This window comes from Typopeltis vanoorti, chromosome 7 (assembly GCF_054136105.1).
Source record: "Typopeltis vanoorti isolate ZY-2024b chromosome 7, IOZ_Tvanoo_1.0, whole genome shotgun sequence".
NCBI lineage: Eukaryota > Metazoa > Arthropoda > Arachnida > Uropygi > Thelyphonidae > Typopeltis > Typopeltis vanoorti.
This window is the reverse complement of record NC_143555.1, coordinates 53642355-53668328: the sequence shown is the minus strand read 5'-3', so window position 1 is coordinate 53668328 and position 25974 is coordinate 53642355. Positions and strand designations below refer to the sequence as shown.

Here is a 25974-nt window from a genome sequence, read left to right as displayed (position 1 = left end):
GGAGGCCTTAAGTAGTTGAAAAAGTTCCATGTTTTGGACTGCAGATCAGGTTTCTAGTTATTTCTTCTTCAAGTGTCATCTCCTAGAAGGAGGTGTTGGCAACGATGTCACGGAACCTTTTTTCTTTCTTTTGCTGCTGTGAAACATTTATGGTAATTCAAGCCAGTCCAGTCCTTAATGCCTTCGAACTACTTTCTCCTAGGTCCACCTCCCCCCTCTTTTTCCATCCAATTTCCCTTCTAATATTAATTTCCGAATGCCTTCTTGTCTAGTTAGATGTCCAAAATATTTAAGTTTCCGCTGTTTAATTATTTTCATTAATGTTCTTTTCATTTCTGCTTTCTTTAAAACATCTTTGTTTTTCATTTTCTCTGTCCCTGGTATTTTCAACCTTCTTCTGATGGTCCACATTTCAAAAGCTTCTAATTTTTTCTCTGCTTCTTTATTTAGAGTCCAAGTTTCACTGTTGTAGAAAAGGCTTGACCAGATATAGCAATTTATTAATCTTTTTCTTGTGTCTATATTAATGTCTCTGGATGTTAGAACATTTTTCATATCAGTAAAGGCTTTTCTTGCTATCTCTATTATTTTTATTTCTTTAAAGGAATTTCCTCTGTCTGTAAACATTTGTCCTCAATATATAAAAGACCGAACCTGTTCAATTTTCTTTTTGTTAACAGTTATGTTCAGTTTCTTATTTATTGGTTCTTTTGAAATAATCATGCACTTAGGTTAATAATTTCTTTTTAAAACTATTTCTTTAGGTTAATAATTAGTCCCATATCTAATGTCTAAGTTATTCTAGTTATTTAAAAATGCAATATTACTAAATAAAAAATCCTTAGGCTGACCATGATACTAAAATACTAGACATTTACAAACCTTTCCTGGGTGAGAGTAAAAAAAAAAAAGTAACCTGTATTTATTTATGCCAATTTTCATATCAAATTTGACATAGCAGTTAATTAAGGAATCTGCAGACATGTACAAGATTTATTTAAGACTAACTGTCTCAAAGTGTGTGTGTGTGTGTGTGTGTATATATATATATATATATAAAAATAAATCCAATTTTTATATTTAACATATTCAAGTCAAACGTTTATCTTCGTGACGGGTCTTCTCATCTTTTATGTGTTGCTTCCCTGTCATGCAGTCAGGCTGATCTGACGCAAAGTTTTCACTGCATGTTAGTTGCAACCTTTCGGTAGAATTTTATTGCCGCTCCTGTGTCAGGCCCCTCACTGATACAAAGTTTATGTAGAATGTTCATTGCAACGCTTTCGGTAGAATTTTATTTGAAGTTGGCACTTGTGATTGAAAATTTGAACAAATGTTAGGATAATTGTTTTTAGTAAGATGCTGTGTTTGGTGGTACAAAAAAGTTTTGCTCGAGTCTATGCAGCAAAATAGGTCACCTCTGTAGGAGGTGACCTGTTTCATTATGTAATGCTGTTTTTATCCCAGTTTGTCTCTAATTTGCACTATTTGTTGGCAAACATATTATATGACTGACTGACCACAGATGTGAGATGCCTTGACACTTCTGCGTATGGCAGAAGAAGGCGAATCCATGTGTTTTGTGAGATGAGTGTTTATTTTATTATTATATGTCTGAAAATTGGCTTTTCTTTTACGGAATTCTAGTTTTTTAAAGTGGTAACTATTTTGCTTGTACCACAGTTAGAAAATTTTATGCATAAAGCACGTGATTTCGCATGTTGTGACAAATTCGTACATTGCCTTATTTCTTTCTACCCTTCAACATGACTCTCTTTGGCACTGTGTCAGCCAGGGTTCTTGCATCTGTGGTTGGACAGTACACAGACTGCAAATGTCTCTGTACCTTATTCAGTGAAATGATACAATAAAACTATTTTTTTTTGCACATGCAGTATATAATGGCTTTTAGCGATTTATATTTTGCAAACAAATCCCTTTCCATGCATTCAAATTTTATTTTTTATTTTTTTAATAAAATTACGCTATCATAAATGCAAATATGAAAGTAGTTTATAGAATCACATGTTCTTCACCCCACCCCTAGATACTTGTAATGCAAGCGCACATATACCACAGATGTAAATTATTCATACTCCATTTTATAGTACTGAAAGTATTTTTAAATTCATGCCTGGTCTTTCTCTTTCATATATTTGCTATTCTTTACATCTTTTAGTAAGTCAAGTATAGTAACTAATAATCAAATATATATATCATTGTCTTTATTTTTTAATATATTCTGAAAAGACCATTCCCCCCCCCCACCCCATGTGGGATTAGTTACAATCAAAGAAACTGTTAGAAAAAGTCTGGCAACACGCAGGAAAAGATATTGATGGTAAATTCACTCGCTTTAACAGATGGTTTGGTTTAACGGCAAGCAAACTATGATTCCCCTGACCAGAACATGTTAATGCCCCCCCTCCCCAATACAGATGATGAATAATAATGGAAATAGTAGCATCCTTGTTTTACCCCAATTTTACATCAAACCACCTTTCTTGTACTTCTTTTGATTCTCACTGTTGATTCACAACTTAGTTTTCATGTAGCCTTTATCATCTCTGATTCCTCTTTCCTCCACTTCTAAGCTTTTCAAATAGCATGCAGGACAGACAGTGCTACCTCTTACATGAAATTCTTCCTATGAATTTTTAGATAATTTCTTGCTTCACTTTTATTTTTTGTAATCTCTCACGACACGCACACACCAACTTACTTGCTAAGAGCTTTCAATCCACTCTTCTTTTGCTGGACTGCCTCTTTGAACCTTCTATATTCACCATGGAGTTCTGATTTTTCTCTCCTTGCATCCATTTTACTAACTGCTGTGTCTCAGAGGTTTATTTTATTTGTTTGCACTTGACCACTGATTGACCTATGTCCCAAACCAGAAGATATCACTATCAATGATAGTTATTGAGGCTTTTCTTGCTTATGTCTTTGTGTACATGTCCTGAACAGCAGTCCAGTCTGTCTTTCTGTATCATGACACAAGTTATGGTGCGACTGTAATATTCCTTATTTTGGACAGACTAACAAATCTGTTGAACTGCATATTGAGGAGCATCTCCTATAAAAGATCACATGCATCTGCGCTATCCAGTCATGTTCTTTTCTCTAATAACCCTCATGACGATCTACAGTCACTCAGTTTGCTGGGATAAATCCGAAAACATTTTTCGCTGTAGTGATGAGTTTGAAAGGAAAATCGTGTAGTCCAGAGAAATCCTCCTTAATCCTGAACATTTGAACAGCAATTGAGTTATAACATCCCTGATAGCCATACTGCAGTTGTTCAATATTGGCATTCACGAGAACCTCCAAGCACGCATACAACAAACAATAGCACGTTAGATAGAACGATTTGAAAAATACGTTTTTGTGTCAATTATGTATTGCATTTTTGCCTGTAATTCTCAGTTTTTTGTAACTTCAAATTTTTATTACTGTGTTCTACCTTTAGTGGATTCCTGAAGGAGGCTGTAAAAGGCTGAAACTAGTTGTATCATTAAAATTTAATATTTTATCTCGGTTTAAAGTCATTTAAAATTTATTCTCTAATATATATATATATATATATATATATATATATATATATAACACATGTAGTATATGAAAAAACATTCAGGATATGAGCAATGTATTCAGATTATTGGATGTATTTTGTAGTTAAATCACCTGTTTATTGTAATGATGTTCTGAGAATTTAGAGGTACAAACAAAAAGTACTGACACATACAAAATCCAAAATATTTTATGAATACCTCTAAAAATTATTCAGCAGTTTTGTGTGTAATAAGATATTTTAAAAGAAATTCTTTAAAATATTAGTAGAATTAAGTCCCTAAACATATGATTTATGTAAACACACTATGAAAGATGCATGAAAATCCATTTCTGCCATCAGATCTTTTTAATTTTGATTTTTTTTTTTTTATTTTCTCAAGATTGCAAATGCTGTTTCAATGTTCTGGAAAGATTTTTTTTTTTTTTTTTTTTTTTTTGCAGAATATATATCATTTTCAGACTTACTATTTAGTACATTCAAGCATTTTTGTTGATTTTTTTTAAGCTATGATGTAATAATAGTATGAATCTAGGTTATAGAAATACTTGATGAATGAAGGCTATTTCCCAAAAATACAAGATGCAACAAACAAGCATAATATTCACGTGATAATACAAGTGCCAATTTCATCCTACAAATTATGTTAACAATTTAACATTGATTTCATTGCAGAGAAAGAACAGTGGAACTAAATTTCTATGAACATAATATATTTCAAATTTTTAAAAACGTCTTTTTTCATCAGTTTCTCTTTAGCTCTCTTTCCTTCCATCTTATACTTCAGTGATATTAACAGGTTCTCTCAAGTACAAAAATCTTGGCAAAATTGTATTTCAAAATTTTATGAACATACACACACAAAAAAAAGTAGTTATTTCAGAATTGCCCCCCCCCCCCAATATTTGAAAAACATTACATGTGTCACTTTCATTATGCTCCCTGTAACAAAAACTACCCTATATTAATTTGTAATGTAAAACAGTTGGACTGTAAGAAGAAACAGTATTTTTCATTAGTGAATAATTGAGAAAAATAAGATCAGTCAGTCTAATACATAATTCTGGTACACATTAATTGAAAACACTACTGTTCTTTCAAATAGCCTTTTATATTACAAAAACAAAATGTCATAAGCAAAATTTAGTTTTCTGTAACACTATGATACATGGCACAAGGAATCCATATCCAAATTACATAGTCTTGTCCAAGTTAAAACACATTTCAAGGTGGTGAAATAATTTTCTTGAGATGAAGAGCGGAATCAAAAAAGAAAAAAAAAATTAATTAGGTACTGACATGACATCTTCCATAACAGCAAAAACCTGTATTTTGTTGTATTTCAATGAGTCCAGTCTCAGTCACTCAAATAAGTGACATTTAACGGCTTCCACTTGATGGCTATTATACTACTGACCTAGAATTAATTTTCATATATATATGTATATATATATAAAAAAGTTAATGTGCTAGTGGCTCAAAGATGGAGCCAAAACCATCCACTTCTAAACTTTCTTGTGCATCCAGTAACTAGTGATGCTAATATTTCAATTCCACAGCACTTAACTAGGTCAATATAAAGGCAACACATGCTTCACAAGTAGAAGGTTATGTCCTGTCCCTCACTTGTAAATTTATTAATTTTTCACACTGTTCTCACAATCCCACAATAAAGGATCCTTTCACTAAAATCAGACATCCACTGTTTATGACAAATCTGAAAGAAATTTAAGAGATTTTTTTAATGACTAAACATCCCTCATTACTGAAATATAAACTACTGATAGTGCAATATTTAATATTTACAACATTTAGGATGAATAAAATTAAGAAATTGAGCTAAAAACATAACATCTAATTATGTCAAGAATTCTAAAATTTAATCCCTAAACTCAGAACTACAGAAACTTAATGAGCATGCAATTCATCTTTAGAAACACTTCACAAATTAGTAGCAGTGCAACAAAACTTGCATGTTTTGGATTTTAAAACAATGTCTGGAGCTAATGAATAGATTAGTAAAATACAATTTATGGACTCAGGAATTCATACATCAAGCAGGGTGATATTAATGTAACTTATGAAGGATATATTTTCCTGTTAGTAATGAAAACAATATAATTTTTAAATAACAGCTTCACACATGTAAGAGAAAATATATAATTTATTCCTGTATGTTATATATTTTATTATATTACACATATGGTGGTCACCGAATTAGAACTTATTTAATACGGTGCTGGACCTTCTTTAACCTGAATTACAGAATATATGCGGTTTGGCATAGATTCCACAATGTGTTGGACTGCATTCATGCCTATAACATTCACCAGATAATCTGGTGAATGCCTGCTATGATTGGCTCAGATTTGATGAAAGAGGACTTTGCTCCCAGATCTGTTTTTCTAATATATGCCATATATTCTCAATGGGGATTCAGATACAGGCTTTGTGGTGGTCAGGGACGTCACTGTCATTCTCACTGAACTACTGCTGAACAATTCTTGCGCGATGGAATGGACAGTAGTATTGTTGCCCATGAAACAATCATCACCTGCTTGATGGACTTGATTGGCAACAATGGTCTGGTCTGATATATTCCTTGGAGGACACTGTTCAATTGCTTCATGGGACTCCTGCCAAACTCTCTGCCTGCCATTAGTACAGAATACAGGTCTACTATGATTCAGACCACAACTTTTTTTTCCAGTCTTCCAGTATTCACTCATGATGTTTCTGATACCACTGTAGACGAACTTTCTGGTTCTTCGCAGAAAGCAGTGGTTTCCATATAGGCATGCAACTGGCAATACTGATCCTCTTCAATTCTATGTGCATAGCTCAGTAAGATATGGGTGAACAGTCTTCATTAAATGCTTTGGTCAATTGCTGCACACAGTAAGTGTTCTGTTTGTCCATATGAGTCTTCTCAGATGACAGTGATCATTCTTGACAGACTGTCTTAGGACCACAGTTATGCAGAACTGTGGTCAATGTGGGTTATTTTTAACGCAATCTCTGAAATTGTTTTGTATGTTGTACAAAACATATATTTTATAAAGGTATAAAAATGGTAAACTGACAAAAGCTCTAAGCATCTGAAGGACTACCTCTAACTTCCTGTGTCCACCAGGGAGTTCTGATTTTTCTATCCTTGCAGACAACCTCATCACATGCCTCTCTGGCAGAATCAATCAATGTTTCCTTCAGAGCTTGCTACTGAATCTACAAGATCTGATTCCTGTTCTCAAACTCTTTCATTTTTTCTTGAATAATGTTTGTATATTTTAGTCTACAGTTCGCATCTGAGAGCTGCTCAACTTTTATTTGTTTTAAAACTTTGTTAAAACATTTTGACAACTTTTAATTGGCAGCCTTAATTACTATCTGCCTTAACTATGCAAACTAGGTTTGATGCAATTCCTTCCATAAAAAAGAAGCATTTATTTTTATTAGATATGGCATTAAATATCAGAATGCCAAACCTAAAATTCTTCCTTTATTATGTACTCTGCATCAAAGTATTCTGTCATACTTTGTTGTACAAATCTGTCTCTTTATTGTTCTCCAAATTCTAAAAAGCATCCAGAATTTGAGGCTTTATTTTCTTCAGCCTGATTACCAAAATCATCTTCCCTGTTAATGACCAAAGGTGGCTTCCTTTTTCTAACTCCACTGATCTAATACAAACTGTTGTCCATCTTATCAGAATACTAGAAAATCTTCCCTATCCTCCAAACACAACAGACATTTTCTTAGCCAGCTCGCCTCTCGGCATAATCTTCCCTTCCCTTTCTATAAACCCACTCATTTTCATGTCTTATGTATGATACCAAATGGAATTATCTCAATGGCTCATTACTACTACTCTTCTATGGTGTGCGATTACTATTTTTGCTGCCCCAAAACAATTTTCTATTAAATACTTGCTTAAATCAGAGCCTCTCTTCACTCCAAGCTGAACTCTTACAGTTATCTATGTGTTACCCTCTAGTATGTTTGCTAAAGCAGTCCAAGGTAAATATTTGTATCTCCAGTCATCTCTTCTGTCAACTTTTACCCATGAAAGGTTGTAAACTTATAATATTAATAATGAGTTTTTTATTATATGTACGTGGGATTTTCTCCAGGCCTTAAATAAGCAGGATGATGGTTTCTGACAAGTGAATATCTTGGTGTGACAAAGATATTCAATCGTGGATTTAAATCCACAATCTATTAGCTGGAGAGCTGAGATACTACTTATTCAATCATCCAGCCATGGAAACAAATTTCCTTTTCTAAAGCAAGGAACAGACATCAGCTATGACAGTGACGAAAGTGTAATGTGGTCTGGTTGTGCCAAATTAGCTTCTATCTTTTTAGTGGAATATGTGAAGTTTTATTTACCCCCCCCCCCTTGTTATTTAAACAGGTTTTATCATCAGGCCCATTCACTTGGTGTTTCATATGCACTTATTTGAAACTTTGGTGCTGATATAAATCTGTTTAGGATTAAGGAAATATGTCTTCCACAATTTTATATGTAACTATAATATAAAAATACGAACTACATAAAGCTAACAACTATTACACACTCTTCTATACTTAAAAAAAAATGAACTTTTTCTTGTGACACCTATAAGTATGTAGTCTAGAGTGACAAAGATAAAGATTGTTAATTCCTAGGAACAAGTAAAAAATATACAATTCTTTACGAATGCAGGCAAATCTTGTCCTTCCACAAACTGCAAAATTTTCAAAATTAGCAAAAAAAAAAAAAAAAACCCTTCCACATACAATGTAAGCTTTCGAAAAGCATTTCAAATCACTTCAAAATCAGATATAAAAAAATATCTGTGTAACTTAACTGGAATGGAGATACCCTTAATACCTCCCAATGATGAGACCTCAGTAAAGGTTGAAATCGGTTTGGGTAGTGACCCTTCCCATAATCTTTTTTGCATTATAGGATACCGAGGAAACTGATGTAAAGTCAACTGCCTCTATATATAAGCAGATTAGTTGTGAAGATACTTTATGTGCATACTATGTTTGCTTATGCTTGGGTAAAGGGATAAATCAAGAATATAATTTCTTGTCACGTATAATATACTTTGTAACCCACTGAGTGATAAGACTTTCTACAGCGCTAGCAAGTTTGTGTTGCCTAAGATAAATTACCATTAAAGAAATAATTGCTAATTTGAATTTTATACCATCAGAAAGAATAACTTAGAACAGAGGTTGGCAACACAGTGCCTGCAGGCTACATGGCTCCCCGCAGTGAATTTTTAGGTGCCCTCAGAGAAATCATTGTAAACTGCTTTGGAGCTCACAGCGGTAATTTTGCAGCGTAGATGAGTATATCTGAGAGATACATTGATTAATAGTACATGCTAAAATGCAAGAAAGCAAAGAAAAAACACTGCAAATATAATACATAATGGTACAAATTAAGTGAATATTGAATTCAACATTATTTCATAGCCAAATATAGAAATTAAAAGTTTTATGCCAAATATATAGAAACTAAAAGTTTCGGCGGATGCAAGCATAAATAGTGCCTTATGGGCAACTCGTAGTAAAGGTGGAGCAAGCTCCAGACCTCTTTCCTTAGTATTTTCCATAAATGTAAAACACATCTTGCAGAGCTTAGCAACCTTTTTAATATGAAGACTGCAATATAAAATTTTAAAATTATGGAGGACTCATGACATCCATTTGGTTTACAAAGATATTTCTAACCCTTGGTTAGAAATATCTTTGTAAACCAAAGTATTTGCACCGATAGCGGGAGTAATTCAACAAACACACATACTGAAAAACAAAGGGTTCTAACAATGTTTAGAAATGGTGTGAAGGGTAGTGAGAGCTGTCGCATTAATAACTAGATGACGTCAACAACTCAAATTACTTATGATCAGGTCTCTCATCCACTCAGGCGCTCGCATCTGATCTGACAGATACATGCTAATTGTTAACACGAATATTCTTTAACGGTTAAAGAATATTCACTTTAATAATTAGCATGTATGCCTTGCTTTATCAATCATAATGGCAAATATATTTGTTTATTATGCAATAATAGTGTGGCTATTTCTAAAAAAAGTAATATAGAAAGACATTTCAAAACCATTCATGCCAATTGTAATTTTAAGCTTAATTATTTAAATCAGGAGGAGTCGGCAATGCAGCACCCACGAGCGTCATGGTACCCAGAGTATTGTGCCCTTCATATTAAAAAGGTTGCTGACCTGACTTACAACATAACTGAAGTTTTGGGATAAGGATGATGCAAATTTGATACCAAATTTTACAATGCTAACGAAAATAACACATTACATTTGAAATGGGAAGATATGAAAAATCAATAAATAAGATAAAACAACAAGATTGAAGCATAAATAAATGAAAAGGATAAAAACCAATAAATTAGATGGGGTCTTTTAAGCTTATAGCATATTAAATGGTTCTTTCAACAATTCAAAACAGCATAGTTTGCTTTCATTATTTTGGAAATCCCTAATAACCTTATCAATTTGAGGGATGTGTTTTAATTGTACAGCACAGATATTTCAGTGGGATTTTTGTTAACACCATTTTCATTCTTTTGTTTGTATCTCATCTTTGCTGCAGATGTTAACAGTATGGTAGATGAATATTACAATTATGGTAATGTTCAATTAAGTGTGCAATTTTAACTAACAGCCAATGCAAGGTTTTTGTTGCAGCCTGATTGACAGTGAAATTTATATATTATGTTGTGCCAAAATAGAAACTAAACTGAGGAAAGAACAGGCCAGACAGATCTTGTACTGACCAGATAATAACATTAAGAATAATTGTTGAACAATCAATAGAGCGGCAGAGTAACGTATTTGGGATTCATCGACTTTGAACGTGCATTTGATACCATAGACAGAAAGACTATATGGAAGTTAATGAAGCACTACAGGATTCCTCAGAAAACCATAAATATAACAAAGAAAACTCAAGAAAAATACAAATAATAAATAATGGCAAACTATCAGAACCATTTACAACAAACACAGGTGTAAGACAAGGATGTATACTCTCCCCGATCTTTCTGATTGTTATTGATTGGGTGAAGAGGAAAACATCTGAAAAAAGAATTGGCATTCAGTGGAGATGGTCAAATAAAATCAGTGACCTGGATTTTGCAGACGATATGTCTTTTGACACAAAAACATCAAAACCTCTACAAGAAAATAGATAATTTAAACCAGGAAGCAAATAAATGTGGATTAAAAATAAATCACAACAAGACTAAAGTAATGAAGAAACTCCAAACAAAAATTAGTCTTTGAAATACTAGGGAAAACACTGGAACAGGTAGATAACTTTATCTATCTGGAATCAGTGTTTAGCACTTAAGGAGGAACCAAACAGGACATACAAAATAGAACCCAGAAAGCACAGATTGCATTCAGTATGATGAAGAAAACTTGGGGGTCCAAAGAAATAAAATTAAAAACCAAAATTAAGTTCATTAACACTAATGTTAAACCAGTTTTACTATATGGACTGAGACATTAACAAAGGAAAACATAAATAAAATACAGGTCTATATAAACAAATGCTTGAGGAAGATACTAGGAATATACTGGCCAAATAAAATAACAAACAGAATTTTGGGAGAGAACAGGTCAAACCAGCATCAGATATGAAATCACTAAAAGAAAATGGAACTGGATAGGTCACATAATCAGGAACTCAGATAAAGAAATAGCAAAATTTTCACTAGAATGGAATCCCCAAGGCAAGAGGAAACCCAGGATAACATAGAGAACTAGAAACAGAGTCAAGATGGCTGGGATGTTCCTGGAAAGAGATCAAAAAAGAAGCATCGAATCGTCAGTGGTTGATGATGATGCCCTATGCTTCGCAGGGAGCGAAGAGAATAGGCAAGATAAGGTATGCCAAAATAATGTCAGATGATGTTTTCATAAGTTTTATAGTCTATTAGTATTAGTAATTTTGTAATTTGAATATTCGAGGATGCATTTGTTAGTTGTAGATGCTTTGAATATATGGGAATTTTAAGACTGTACAAACATTTTGAACTTTTGTTTTGGGAAAACGAGATATGCGTTGGACAAACTAGACGGCATAATTTTTAGTTGAGGAAGATATCTTTCAGGTACATGATTTCTTGGTTTATGGCTGTGGTTGATGATGAATATTTGTAGGTATTCGTGTTAATATAACTGATTTCTCATGGTATGGGTGATACAAATAAAAATGCAAATAACTGTCAATATTTGTAAGTTTATGATATATGTTAGTGTTAATGACAATCAGATCTAGTTCAGGTTAAATTTTAAAAAAACTGTACAGATTTATCTTCCTCATATTGTGAACCACCATAATCTAGGGCTAAATGTGTTTAGAGAATGTAACAGTTTTATGGCATCTCTATTGGCGATTAAGATATCAAAGTATCTAGAATAGTAGGAGATGTCCAATGGGGAAGGGGAGGAGGAGGAGAGAGAGAAATAGAAAGTGATTCTCTATGTGTGTGAGAAAAAAGTTCACTGAATTGACCACTGATCACCGATGTTTTTGGCCCATAGGAAGTCTGAAAACCTGTTAAATATTATTTAGAAAAATTGGCTGAGATTATTATATTAATTATTGTGACAATATCTGAAGGAGATAATTTTATGCATTCTGATAAGTTATAATCATTTATAAGCAGTGTATCAATGACAAACTAGCCATGATGTTACTGTGCCACATCATGCTGGTTCCAAGCCTGGATAGATAAGGTGAGGGTTGAGCAAAGGGCGAGCAACCCATCCTAATAAAGAAGCTGTGTAAACAGGACCAAGGAAAAATAATGAGGCAGAATGTTCCCAATGAATTGAAGAGTAAGTGTATTTAACCTCCCAAATGGCCAGGACGTCTATAGACGTCCAGCTAAATCTGGATATGATTCAGCCCACCTGTTGAAAGGACAGGGATAAGAAGTGCAATTTGACCATCATGTCCATTAGAAGGTGTGATAAACCCTCAAGCTGAAGAGAACGGTTAATCGGATTATCTCGCGTTCGTAGCTGCCTCTCAGTTGCCATATAACAAGAAACGCACTTCCTTATTCTATGCTGGGTAACTGGATCTTAGTTATATAGGATAGACTAAAAATAGAGAAATTATTTATATTTTTGTTTTCTCTTTTTATTGTACAATCCAATTTTAATGTCTGAACAAAATAAAGATCCTTGCATAATTTCTTCACTTAAATATAGCCTTACCTTGGAGAACTAATTTTATTCTTAATTTTTTTGCGCTAATTTTTTTCTAATCGCTTACTTGACAAAACATTAATTTGTTCTCGAAGAAATTAATTCACGATAATTATTTTAAATATTATTTAAAAAAAAAGAAAAGAAAACTGGCTTGCTGACGTTATTTTATGTTATTTTTATTGTTGTTCTAAATCATCGAAATCGAATAATACTTCACAGATTTCACTCTAGGACACGCTTGAGTAACTTTGCTTTATAGAGAATAACATGAAATGCTTTAATCATATCACTAATTTTTTTTCTTTAGAGGTGTCACAAATAATAATAATACTAGACTGTTCTTTGTACTGTGTAGCTCAGTGGATGTGGCGTTTACACACCACGGCGCTTGGCCGCATGAAGGAAGACTCGGTTTCGAGTCTAGTCGGCGACTAGATGAAATTTTTCTAAGCCTTTTTTCGACCGGTTCCCGAGTTAGTCGATCTCTGGCACGGGTAATCGGGTTTTTCCTCCCGGAAACTCAGGTTTTTCGTCCTGTAAACTCAAGAAAATCAACCGTAGAACCCACATTATTTCAGACATTAAATATATTGTGTTAGGGTTAGGGACCACGAGATGGTGGCACATTTGAGCCGTCTCTCTTCACTGCGTACCGCTTAATTAGTGATAGCCTTGGGCTATCTATCTCTGATTGGTACCAGTGGAGATTGAACTGCCCACTCAGTCTCCAAAAGTTAGATAGGGCTAAATTGGCCTCGCCTACTCCCCGTATACGGGAATAAAAAGGCGTTAGATGATTTTTTTTTTTATCTTTGTACTTTCACTTTCTTGGTTTCCTTGTATGATTGGCCATTACAAAATGAAATTAACAGTTATGATTTAAATTTATATGTATATATTTTCTGTATAATTCAGATATTATACTCCAATTTTTAAAGTAAGTGATACATTTGCTTATATTTTATCATTCAAAATATGTATATCAAATGTGAAATTTCATTTCCATATTTTTACAATAGAATTGAACTTTATTTCGCCTTTGATAGTTTAGCACCCCCCCACCCCCCGTTGCATCACTATCACACACCCGAAAACTGTTATGAAACGTAGGTGCAGTTTTTATTTAATTTGTTATTTCTCTCTAGTAATTGCTCCACATAACTTTAATTTTTCGATACAGAAACTATGTGGTGATTATTATAAATTAGCAAATCATAAATCAGGAAATTATGTGATATTCGGTAATAGGCGAAATTAATATTTAAAATCACTGTCATCCTTCAAATGCAATATCAGAATAAAGAAAGATGGAAAAACCAAAACAAATAATTTCTGCCTGTAAAATATTCAGATATTGCTCGAGGCTCTTTAGTGTGCTGCATGTTCTATTGTTCTGCTTCTCAGTGGGGGTGGGTTAGTAATCTCCATTAGCTTAGAGCTGGGCAGAAAGGAATAATTAGTAAGTATACCCAAGACACAATTCATTTACGAGATGGCAAGCAGCAGTAACATTCAGGGTAAGCAAAGGAAACTTCGTGCGATGCAGAAAAGTTGGAGCCTTCGCCTTCAACAGCTAGCATTCTACTCTGTAATGAGGAAACAGCATAAAAAATATTACAAAAAAGTGCTTGGACATATATTGGATTTTGTTATTTGGAACAGTTTCCTCCTGCACACGAAAAAATGTTTGTCTACCATAACATATCTAGAATACAGAATAGAAATTGCGAAAGCAATGCTGCATGCACATGTGCCTTCTTCAGCAAGCAGAGAAACAGGCAATCCTGCCAGACATCTGAGGTTGAACGCTTCTAACTCCAACCATTATCCCGAAAATCTACCACCAACAGCTAATAAAAAAAAAAAAAAAAAAAAACTGCACAAAAATGTTATGTATGTAATAAAAAAAAATATCAGAAAGGAAAAAATCTGGTGCCCTGAGTGTAAAACTGCTTTGTGTGTTTACCCTTGCTTTAGAGTGTTCCACACTGTTCAAGAATTTTAAATTCTGAACAGTATGAAATAAAAAATGTTTCTTTTCAGGACTACAAATATTGATGGAGGAATACGTGAATGTACTGTTTCCTTTTCATCTTGAAGGTGAATTTTTAAGTTCTTTTTATAACACAATTATATTTTCATATTTTCGAAGGAATAAAATATAAGAGGAACGGGAATACTCTTTCCAGTTCCTATTGAACTGGAAAGAGTATACCAGGTAAACTATTTCACCAAAAAAAATAAATAAATAAAATATATAAATAATAACGTGAAAATTTTCACCTTGCCAACACTCAACAGTGATGTGATATGGGAACCAAATTTCTTGTTTCGGAGCTATATATATATATATTACAAAGTTTTGTATTAAAAATTTCTGCTACAATGAAGTTTGACAGAATCAACAATATTATTACTACCTTATTTCTGTTTCTCGTGTGGGAGAAAAACGGTAAAATGTCACTCTTATAATTATATCAGATGTTATAATGGCAAAAATAGTAAGAAATCATTTGCAATTTCTCTTCAAAACACAAAGAAAGAACATTGTAAATTCACCCAGTGGAAAAGAAAATATATATTTTTCTTCTGTTATCTGATTTTTTTTTCTTTTAGTATAAAGAAGAAATCACTGCATATAACAGAGTATGCAGGAGGGAAAAAATCTCGAAATTGGTTACAATGACAAATAGAGAAATCATGTCAGAAAAAATTATTCACGTAACATTCTAATATCAGCAGACATAGCATTTTCTTCTAGGTTAGATATCTAAAGTAACTAAACCTTTGCTACTATTTTACACTAAAATGAATGGGTACCCCAAGTGATTTAAGTTTGTAACAGTTGTCTTGCGAAGATTTATGAAATAAATTCTCTGAAATAACTGCAAATTGAAAAAAGGTGTATATCCACCCCCCACCCCCAAAAACAAGATTATGAAACGCATATGCACCTTTTCTTTTAAAATAATTCAAATCCTATTTTTCAAGATAATTGTATGAAATAATTTATAATTTTTCGATAATAAACGTGAAACTGATCATTATAAAGTAAGGAAATTATTTTGGCATAAATAATGTATCAGCATGTAAAAGAAATGTCAGTATTTCTGTTAGGATATCTGTAATCAACAATCGAAAAGGAAATAACATTCTTGATGTATTCTGCACTACAGCTTGAGGAACTTTAGTGTTCTCTCTTTCCTTTCTCAATAGCACTGAGAGTAATAAGCCTTTAGCTTTTCTTCCAGCTAAGAGAATCTTATCAAGTATTTCTAAGACTTAGATTATTTCAGAAATAGCAACCAGCAGCAGAAGTAATAATATTTAGATTTTTTTAAAGAAAAACAAACAAAAATAACACTACTGAACTTTCTTTTGTGTAGTATGCATAAACAGTTTTATATATTGAAAATATAGCATAGTATTTCTAAATCTTAGAATAATTTCAGCAGACAGGTGAACAGCTGATTTCAGATGCAAAGAAAGAGTACAGAATTAGAAGCTTCAAATATACAACATTATTTCTTTGGTCAAAACGATAAACTGAAATAAGAGATTTTGAATACTGTCTGAAAACTTTCAAACCAGTAGAAATTTAAAGTTGTTAAGTAACTGAGTTCCAGGCCAGGAGAGGAGGGGGGAGTTGCAGTAAAAAAAAATCTTAAAAATGAGCATAAATTTCGAATCATTCCATACAGGATATCTTTCCTATTATATTTTCAAAATATCTATAGTGGTTAAGCACTGGATATTACAGTAATGTGCATCCTACAAAAGAAAAAAGCTTAGAGTCTCTGATAAAAATTCGAGAAAAAGAATCTATATTGTCAGTAAATGAAGGAAATTTACTATTACTAAAATATATTCATTGCAAAAAATCTGTGGTCATTTCAGGATTGATTACATAGTCCAACACAATTTTTGTTGACTTTTATGAGACTTGTTTTTTACTAATTTGGGTACGTTGATTTCAAATATCAAACCCATTTTTCTCTATCACGTCAGGTTTTTCCTCTATGGCATTTTCTTTTTGCTAATTTGTAAGTTTTTGATAGCTTTAAGGAGGCAGTACTATTTAGAGGATCAAAAAAATCGATTTTTTTAATATTATTTTCTGAAAGTATGTACTTTTAAAAATCTGTTCCTAAATTTTTATCAAGAAATTCGAAAAATTCCCGAAGATATAGCCTATTATTCAAAGCGGTGTGCAGATCAGAAACAGATTGGAAACAAATTGCACACTTTTTTGTTTCCAAGAAAATTATTTGCAACTATCGTAAATGAAGTCCAGGCCTCTTTCTCAATTTCGTTCATAGAGTTGATGAAATTTGGGTCTCTCATTAACATGTTCATTGCCAATCACGCGATGCGAGTTCTCACCAAACGGCCAATCACGCGTTATCGCATTGACGTCTCTAACTAAATAAAAAAATATAAAAAATTTGGCCACCACACGAAATTCCAATTTTCAGCTTGGCAATGAAAGTGTTAAAGTTCTAATTTGCGGTCCATCAAATACACCAGCTTTAATTTTTTCATAACTAAGTCGTGGAAATTTTTCACATATGTATTGGAAACAGTCACCTTGTAAATCTAAAGCTTTAACATACTGCTTCATAAGACCCAGTTTGATGTGTAGAGGTGGAAAAATGATTTTTTCTCTGTCGATTAAAGGTTGATTTATAACGTTCTGTTCTCCAACATTTAAGGATATTCTAGGAGGCCAATGTTTCCGACTCCAGTGTTGGTTTCTATCTCGACTATCCCAGAAGTATAGAAAACACAGAAACTTTGTATATCCTCTTTGAAAGCCAAGTAAAAAGTTCGCCATTTTAAGATCCACACAGATGATCCAGTTATGGTCTATATATTTTAATAACTTCAGAACCTTTTTAATGTCCTCATATGTTTCCTTTAAGTGGACTGAATAGCCAATAGGAATTGAGCCATATACATTCCCATTGTGTAGTAAGACACACTTAAGACTTCTGCTTGAACTGTCGATAAATAAACGCCACTCATTTGGATGATATTGTACAACACTCATTTCAGTTAGTAAACCTGACACATTGTTACAGTAAACAAACCCACACTCTTGTTTAAAATATTGTACAAGATTACTTTCCCTGCTATGATAAAAAGTTATCTTCGTATCTTGCTCCAGTAAGTTTTTCATTTAATCTTGAAGCTAACAATTCCGATGATTCCTTTGATAGGCCCAAATCTCTTACTAAGTCATTCAATTCTGCTTGAGTAAAACGTTGCGGTCCAGAACTAGAAATTAAATTTTCATTGTCTAAATCAACATCCGGGTCTTGCTCCTCGAGAACATCTGGCATATTCCGATCATGCTCGTTCTCAAGTAAAGGAAGTCCTTTATAAATTGGCACGGCTATTTCATTGGAATGAGCAACTGGCCAAACTGCTGTATCGAGATTTGGATACACAATTTTTTTCTTATTCTTCTTATTATAACCAGAAGTCTGAACTAAACAAAAATAGCAATCATCTACATGATTTTTCAGTTCATGGCAAATCATTGGAATGCCAAAAGCTAATTTTTGGCGTTTTCCCTTGCTCTACTGTTGTAAATTTTCTACACGACTTACGTACTTTATTTGGAGCCCATGAATTGTCCTGATCTGCAAGTTTTACATCAAAGTATGCAAAGTACACTTTCTTAACAAAATCAGTGATATTTGTCCTTTGACTGGGAACAGTAAAGCTGCCACAAATGTAGCAGAAGGAATCTACACTATTAACACATTTTCGAGTAGTAGACATGTATTTTCTTCACTGCCAACTAACATGCAATTAACAAGACAAAAAAAAAAAAACAAAAAAAACCAGAGACTTTATTGAAACGTTATAAGCACTCATCATACTTTCACGATCGATTAACGATTGACTGATTTCGATCGTTCCTTGTCCGCTATGACGCATATAGCATTCATTTGTTTTAGGCAGTTGTCATCACCTAAATGTATTAGGTCGGTTATCTCTTGCATTCAAAGCGCCAGTACGTGCCATTGCAGGTTCTTACGCATTTATTCGTTTACTAACAAGCGAGAGCAGTGAGCGCTCCGATTCTGATCTGCGCGCCGCTTTAAATAATAGGCTATATCTTCGGGAAATTTTCGAATTTCTTCATAAAAAGTTAGGAAGAGATTTTTAAACATACATACTTTCAGAAAATAATATTAAACAATTGATTTTTTTGATCTTCTAAATAGTACTGCCTCCTTAAAACTATCAAAAACTTACAAATTAGCAAAAAGAAAATGCCACAGAAGAAAAACCTGATGTGATAGAGAAAAATGGGTTTGATATTTGAAATCAGCGAAAACCAAATTAGTAAAAAACAAGTGTCAGATCATAATCAGCAGAAAAAAAATTTTTTTTTGGCGGCCAGTGTTATTTATTTCGCAGATGTGAAACTTCTATTATTGAAAAGAGAGACAATAAATTGTGCAGAAAAAAAAAAAAAAAAAAAAAAAAAAAAAAAAAAAATCAAATATCCTAGTACAGTAAAGCAAATTCCAAGAACCACAGCACATGTAAAGACATGACTCAAAAGTCCTCCACCACAGTTAATCCGCTAATTGCTCTAAAATCGCCGATAGGGATTAATAGCAGAGGAGGGTAAATACTTGATAAAAGATAGAATGCCAATGAAGTTTTGATCCATGAAAAATTCTGAGGTAGTCTGGCTAATGACATAAGTCAGGGGTGTTCAACCAGTCGATCTCTTGTGTATTCCTCCTTACTTACAAATTTAATTAAAACTGTAAACATAATATTTTATATTATTTTTAATTAAGTGTATTGCTATTGTTTATTTTTCGTTAAAATTGTCAAATCAGTAATTTTCTTATAAGTCCGGATAAATGAATTAATTTGGATCAGTGGAAGTGAAACGGCAAGCCGAGTGAATATGATAAAATAAACTGTTTGTCTCGGTATAGTTTGTATTAGATGATTTTGTAAATAACTCTTTTGAAGCTACCTGTATATGTTACCGCTAAAGCTCGAAAGCCGTTAATGTGCACATTAACGGCTTTCGAGTTAATCTGCAGATTAACTGATTTGCTCCGTTAACATGCGGAATCATGAGTTTTCCGCATTTTACCTAGGTAATGTGCACATTAACGGCTTCCTTATCGTTAAAGTTCAAAAGTTTGTTTCTCTCGTTTCCTTTCCCAACTCTCCTTCCCTACAATTAAGGAAATGAATTTTGCAAATTCATTTCCTTAATTGTAATAATATTTTAAACCGTTTGATTCTTTGTATTATAGTTTTAATTAATTGATTCTATCAACTAATTTGTTGATTGTATTAACTTGATTCTTTAGATATCGAAAAATAAATAAATAACATTATGTTACTTACTGTATAAGTAACTTAATGGTTGCACCTGTTTGGAAAACTCGTTCACATAGTACATAAGTTCTTTTCGCTATACACTTTGGTATTAGGTCTAGCTACTCACTGATGAAGCCTCAAAAAAGGTTGAAACCGGTCTGGGTAGTGACCTCCCTCCATAATGTAATAACAGCATACATTTCCTAGGAAATGTGTTTTTACATTATGGAAAATACCTAAGAATAGCGATCTGAACTTCCTCCACGAGTTGCCCGGTTCTGTACTACGTACTAGGATCACTTGCATTGGCTAACGCTAGTGTCGCCGATACTTTATAGTTTACTATAATCGGCAAGAAACTCTCTGATTCCGATCTTTGAGTTTCTTATTCGGTTTTAAAACTATGCAGGATTTAATATCCCCTTAATTTAAGTAACATTATGTTAATTTAAGCGTACAGAAACGTTGCTGTTGTTCAAACAAAGATCTTATTTTCACTTTAACGAGTGCCTAGTAGGTAATGTGCAGATTATCTAGGTAATTTAGGAAATGAAACAATTTTTGCACTTTAACAGATCACCCTAGTTAATCTGTAAAATAACTGATTTCTGCACTTTAGTGGTAACATATATACTGCTTTAATAAGAATATGTTAGAGTGTTAAAAACAAAGGAAATGTTTATGTCACCAAAGCTGTACATGGCAGCATTAGAAAGATTGTTATTGAAACTTGTATGTATGAGGAAGGCTTGCAGGCTCTAAGTGTAAACATCTCAGAAAGAGTTCAAACAACTTTCTGATGGCCGGCAACTTACAATCAAAAGAAAGCGGAGAAGAACAAAAGGCGTGCCGAACTTGAAACTTAAAATGAAAGACTCACATCGATTCGCAGAAGGGGTCCCGGTTCTAGAATTGCTGTCAGAAAGGAGGCCACCCGGTCCAGAGTCGCCATCAGAGAGACTGCCCGGATCCACATTGCTTGAGAGAAGAGTTTCCCGCTTCCAGAAAGGAGTGTCTCAATGCGAGACTACTTCTAGGCCACAGACAAGGTTTCAAATTGCCGAAGCAAGAGGTCCAATTGCTGGAGAAAAGTTTCCAGGCCAGGTTAATGTCAGACATTTATCAGTATGTTGCATTTTCATTACAATTTGATGAATCAAACGACTTCACTGATATTGCTCAGTTAATGGTATTTCAAGATTATTCAAGTAAAGAAGAACTTTTGAAAATTATACCATTATTGGGAAGGACTAAGGGGAAAAGACATTTTTTCGGCATTTGATGAATTTGTGAAATAACACAAACTTCCGCGTCTATTACTACTGATGGTGCTCCTGCAATGATAGGTAATAAATCAGACTTCATTTCATTATGTAAAAACGATGACAAATATCCAGATTTTTTAATGTACTACTGTATTATTCACCAACAAGTACTGCGTAGTAAAAGATTAAACACAAAAGATGTTTTGGATATTACATTTAAAATTGTAAATTCTGTTCGAGGAAACTGCAATGGCAGTTATTTCAATTACAGGCAGATGATAATAGGAAACTTCAGTTGTACAATGATGTTTGCTGGCTCAGCAGAAGTCAATTTTTAGAATGATTTCTTGTATTAATTAACGATATAAAAATTTTTCTTGATGAAAAAGGAGATATTTATCCACAATTGAGTGATAAAAGATGGTTGTTACACTTATCATTTTTAGTAGATTTCTGTATGAAATTAAGCAATTTAAATTTAGAGTTACAAGGCATAGATAAAAATTTAATTGACATGTTAAGTTCAATAAAAACTTTCCAACAATACTTACTTTTATTAAAGAAAAATATAAATGACTGCAAATTTAGACATCTCCATATTTATTAAAATTTTTTGAACAAAATCAAGAAATGCTTCGCTATGATTTAAAAGAATTTATCCATGAAATAGAATTAGTTGAGGAAGAAATAAATTCAAGATTTAAAGATTTTAATAAAACTGAAATGATTGTATCTTTTATTAATAATCCATTTCAAGAAAACTTGAACATCACAGAAATTTCAAATAAAATTAGTGGGCTGTTTGATATAAACCAAGCTGAAGTAGAACTTGAGATAATAAACATTCAGAATAGTTTACATTTAAAATCAATAAACAATGAAGTCATTTGGAAGTATGCACATGAAAAATTCCCAATATTAACTGATATTCTGTCGCGAAAAATTCTGTCGTGTTTTGGATCGACATACTTGTCAGAATCCGCTTTTTCAAATCAATTAACCAAATTACAAATGATCATTTGGATGATTGTCTGCGATTGGCCACCTCTTCATATCAATTTGACTGAAAATATTGCGAGGTCCAAACAATGCCAAATTTCACATTAACTTTTTTTTTTAATCAACCAGCATTTCCTGTAACTTGTGAGTTTGTAATCAATCTGTTGTTTTTTCTAACTTTGGTTTTCCAAAATAGAGAAATAAATATTTTATTCCGATATATATATACATATATATATATATATATACACACACACAGGGTGTTCGGGATAAATTTGACAGTTTCGTAAGGAAAAAGAAAATCTTCTTTGTATCTATTAAATTTAATGAATTGACAAAAAAACATTACAGGCAGAGTTAATTACAATACTATCAACAAGATTTACTCAAAATAACCACCATTAGCATCGATCACAGCTTCAATTCTGCTTCGGAACCTCGAACAAGCTGATGCTACAGTCTCCCTGGGAAGGGCCGCAAAAACTGTTTTAATTTTATCCATTAACTGGGCTTTTGTATTACTGGAAGTGCGATTGGTGTCTTTTTCAACTGCGCCCCATACAAAATAATCCATGGGATTAAGGTCTGGGGAGTTTGGAGGCCAAACATTTGGACTGGTGAAGTCGTAGAAATTTTCAGACAACCATTTTTGACTTTTCCCAGAGGTGTGGCAAGGGGCCGAATCCTGCTGCCATACATACGGCCTACCATTGCCTACCCTTGTTATCCAGGGCTTGACTACAGTTAGCAACTCCACGAACAAAGCCCGAATTCCAATGCCAGGGTTCTTCAACACCTGTTCCTGCAGATTTGCGAGGAATTCTGCTGTACGAACGCAATCAGATCGTCTGCTAGGGATCTTTCTTCTTGCTACATCCTCGTAGTCACCATTGCAAGTCTCTAGTTCATGCCTGATTGTTTTTACTGTATTCAGGGAGCATTGGGCAGCAGTCGTAATATCCTTATTTTGATGGCGGGCACGAATCATCATGATACAAGTTATTCTCTTCCATGATTCAGGTGGGTTCCAGCTATCCATCCTTTCTGACATCTTGTATGTGAATGAAGAAGGGTCCAAACTTTTAAATGAAGAGAAGTGTGTGTTAATACATGTAACTTACGGAAAAATATAATTAATTATAAATATGTCAAATTTATCCCGAACACCCTGTATATATATATATTATTATTACTACTAACGGCTACTCCAGGAGTCCTTAGACTCATCGAGGGAGGCCCTAAACATCATGTTCACACAACTGTTCAACATTCTCACAGTATCTATCATACCTTGCCTTGAACTCACTCACTGTCATAGCACCCACAACAGACTCTGGCAGCTTATTCCACTCATTTACCACTCTAAAAGTAAAGAACCCAGCTCTAACACCCCTGCTAACCACACTCTTGCCCAGCTTCCATGGGTGTACCCTAGTTCTCTCACCACCAGTCCTGATCTCAAAAATATCATCTGAATTAAATCCTATAGAATCCTTTTAGCAATCTCCCCTTTTCCGCCTATCAACTAGTTTCTGCAACCCACAAATCTTCAACCTGTTCTCATATGGTTCATTCCATAGACCTGCTATCATCTTAGTCAATCGCCTCTGGATCCTCTCCACCTCCTCCCCATCAAGAAGGAACCAAGGTGACCAAATCTGGGCCCAGTAGCCGAGATGACGTCTTATCAGGGCTCGGTACAGAGGTACAATAACTTGCTTGTCTCTGCTCGTCAAGGTATTTTTCAACAACCAAGTGAGTTGATGAGCTGATTTAGCTACTTTCGCAATGTGCCTCCTAAACTTCATCTCCCTATCCACCAACACTCCCAAGTCCCTGGCCTCATCAATCTCTTTGAGTACAGTTCCACCAATATGGTATACTGCTGCTAATCTTTTCACTCCGAAATGCATAACCTTACATTTTGTCACATTAAATTGACATCCATTCTCCTTAGTCCAGAACTCCAATCTACCTAAGTCATCTTGCAAGACTTTGACATCTACTGCGTTCACTATCGCCCTACCCAACTTTGCATCATCAGCGAACAAATGAACTGTCCCACTTAGACCCTTCCCTATATCGTTAATGAACAGATTAAACAGCAGTGGTTCGAGAACAGAACCCTGTGGCACACCACTAGTCACAGGCCGTCTTTTGGACTCTACTCCTGAATAAACTACTCTTTGATATCTCTCCATCAACCACCCAGCTATCCATCTCACCAACCCTATATCCATTCCCATATGTTGCAGTTTACGGATTAGAATTCCATGTGGTATCATGTCAAATGCCTTTGCCAGGTCCAGCAGTATCACTGTAAACCCATTTCCCTTATCCAGTTCAGCCGTCACCTTGTTATAAAACTTGAGTAAGTTACTGAGGCATGATCTACCCTTCACAAAGCCATGCTGTCCTCTGTACAGTATCTCATTTCATCAATCCATTCCTGTATTTTTCCCTTGACTACTTTCTCCAAGACCTTGACAACTACTCCTGATATGCTGATCGGTCGGTAATTTGCAACCATAGTCTTGGATCCTCCTTTATGCAGTGAAACTATTTCCCCTCTTTCCACGCCTTTGGGACTAAGCCAGACCCGAGACTCAGATTAAACAACATGGTCAAGGGCACTGATAATTCCTTAGCCGCTTCATGCAAGACCCATGCCGGTATACCATCCAATCCCACAGATGTATTCACATTAAGGTTCTGTAATAGACTATTCACCTCCACTTCATTCATCACAATTCCCATATAAACTAATGGTTCCTTCATTTTTTCAATGTCACCACCTGGATGATATACTTTTGCAAAGTGCACTCTCAGTAACTCCACTATATCGACTGGTTCAGTGAACTCTTTACCATCGTTTTGCCATGTACAGTTTTTTTCTTGCTTGCAGCATATTGAAAGAACTGTTTGGGATTCTCTTTTGCTTGCATAGCTAGTTTCCTTTCATAATCGGCTTTTGCTGTTTTTACCACACTCGTTAACCTTCTGGCCTGCACTTTATACCTTTCGTGTGCCTGCAGGTCACCTCTTTCTTTAAATTCCCTCCATAGTTGTTTCTTTTTTTGCAGCTCAAGCTTAATGGTGTTATTCATCCATTTAACCCCTACTTGTTTCACTATTCGGACCTTAGGTATACAATCAGCCATAACCTCCTGTAAATGCTCTTTGACCACTTCCCATGCTCTATCGACGTCCAGCCCTTGCAGTTGTACATGCCATGGCACTGATCCAAGCAATCTCCTAAACTTGTCATACTTGCCAGCACGGTAATTCCACATATACCCTGTCTTAATCACAAATTGCACACCTTTAGCCACCTCCCTGGTCAAGACTTTATGATCACTCTCACCAATAGGTGGCAACATGGTCATATTCATTACAGTCAAATTCTCAGATACTATTACCAGGTCAAGCACTCTCACACCCCTAGTATTTTCAATTACATGCTGTTTCAGATAGTTATCCCTTAATAATTGAATAAAATCCATTTCCTTCCTCACATATGTCC

At 34.1% G+C, this 25974-nt stretch overlaps 1 protein-coding gene across 1 annotated transcript in view; it reads right to left on the bottom strand.

Annotated features, from left to right (window-relative positions):
* Positions 1 to 3744: 3744 nt before the first annotated feature.
* akirin overlaps positions 3745 to 25974 on the bottom strand; it is an 80725-nt gene continuing 58495 nt past the window's right edge. Inside the window, exon 5 of the mRNA XM_090395260.1 lies at positions 3745 to 5288. Within this exon, the coding sequence (XP_090251386.1) occupies positions 5278 to 5288 (11 nt within the window). The 3' untranslated portion in view covers positions 3745 to 5277. The remainder of the gene's footprint in view (positions 5289 to 25974) is intronic.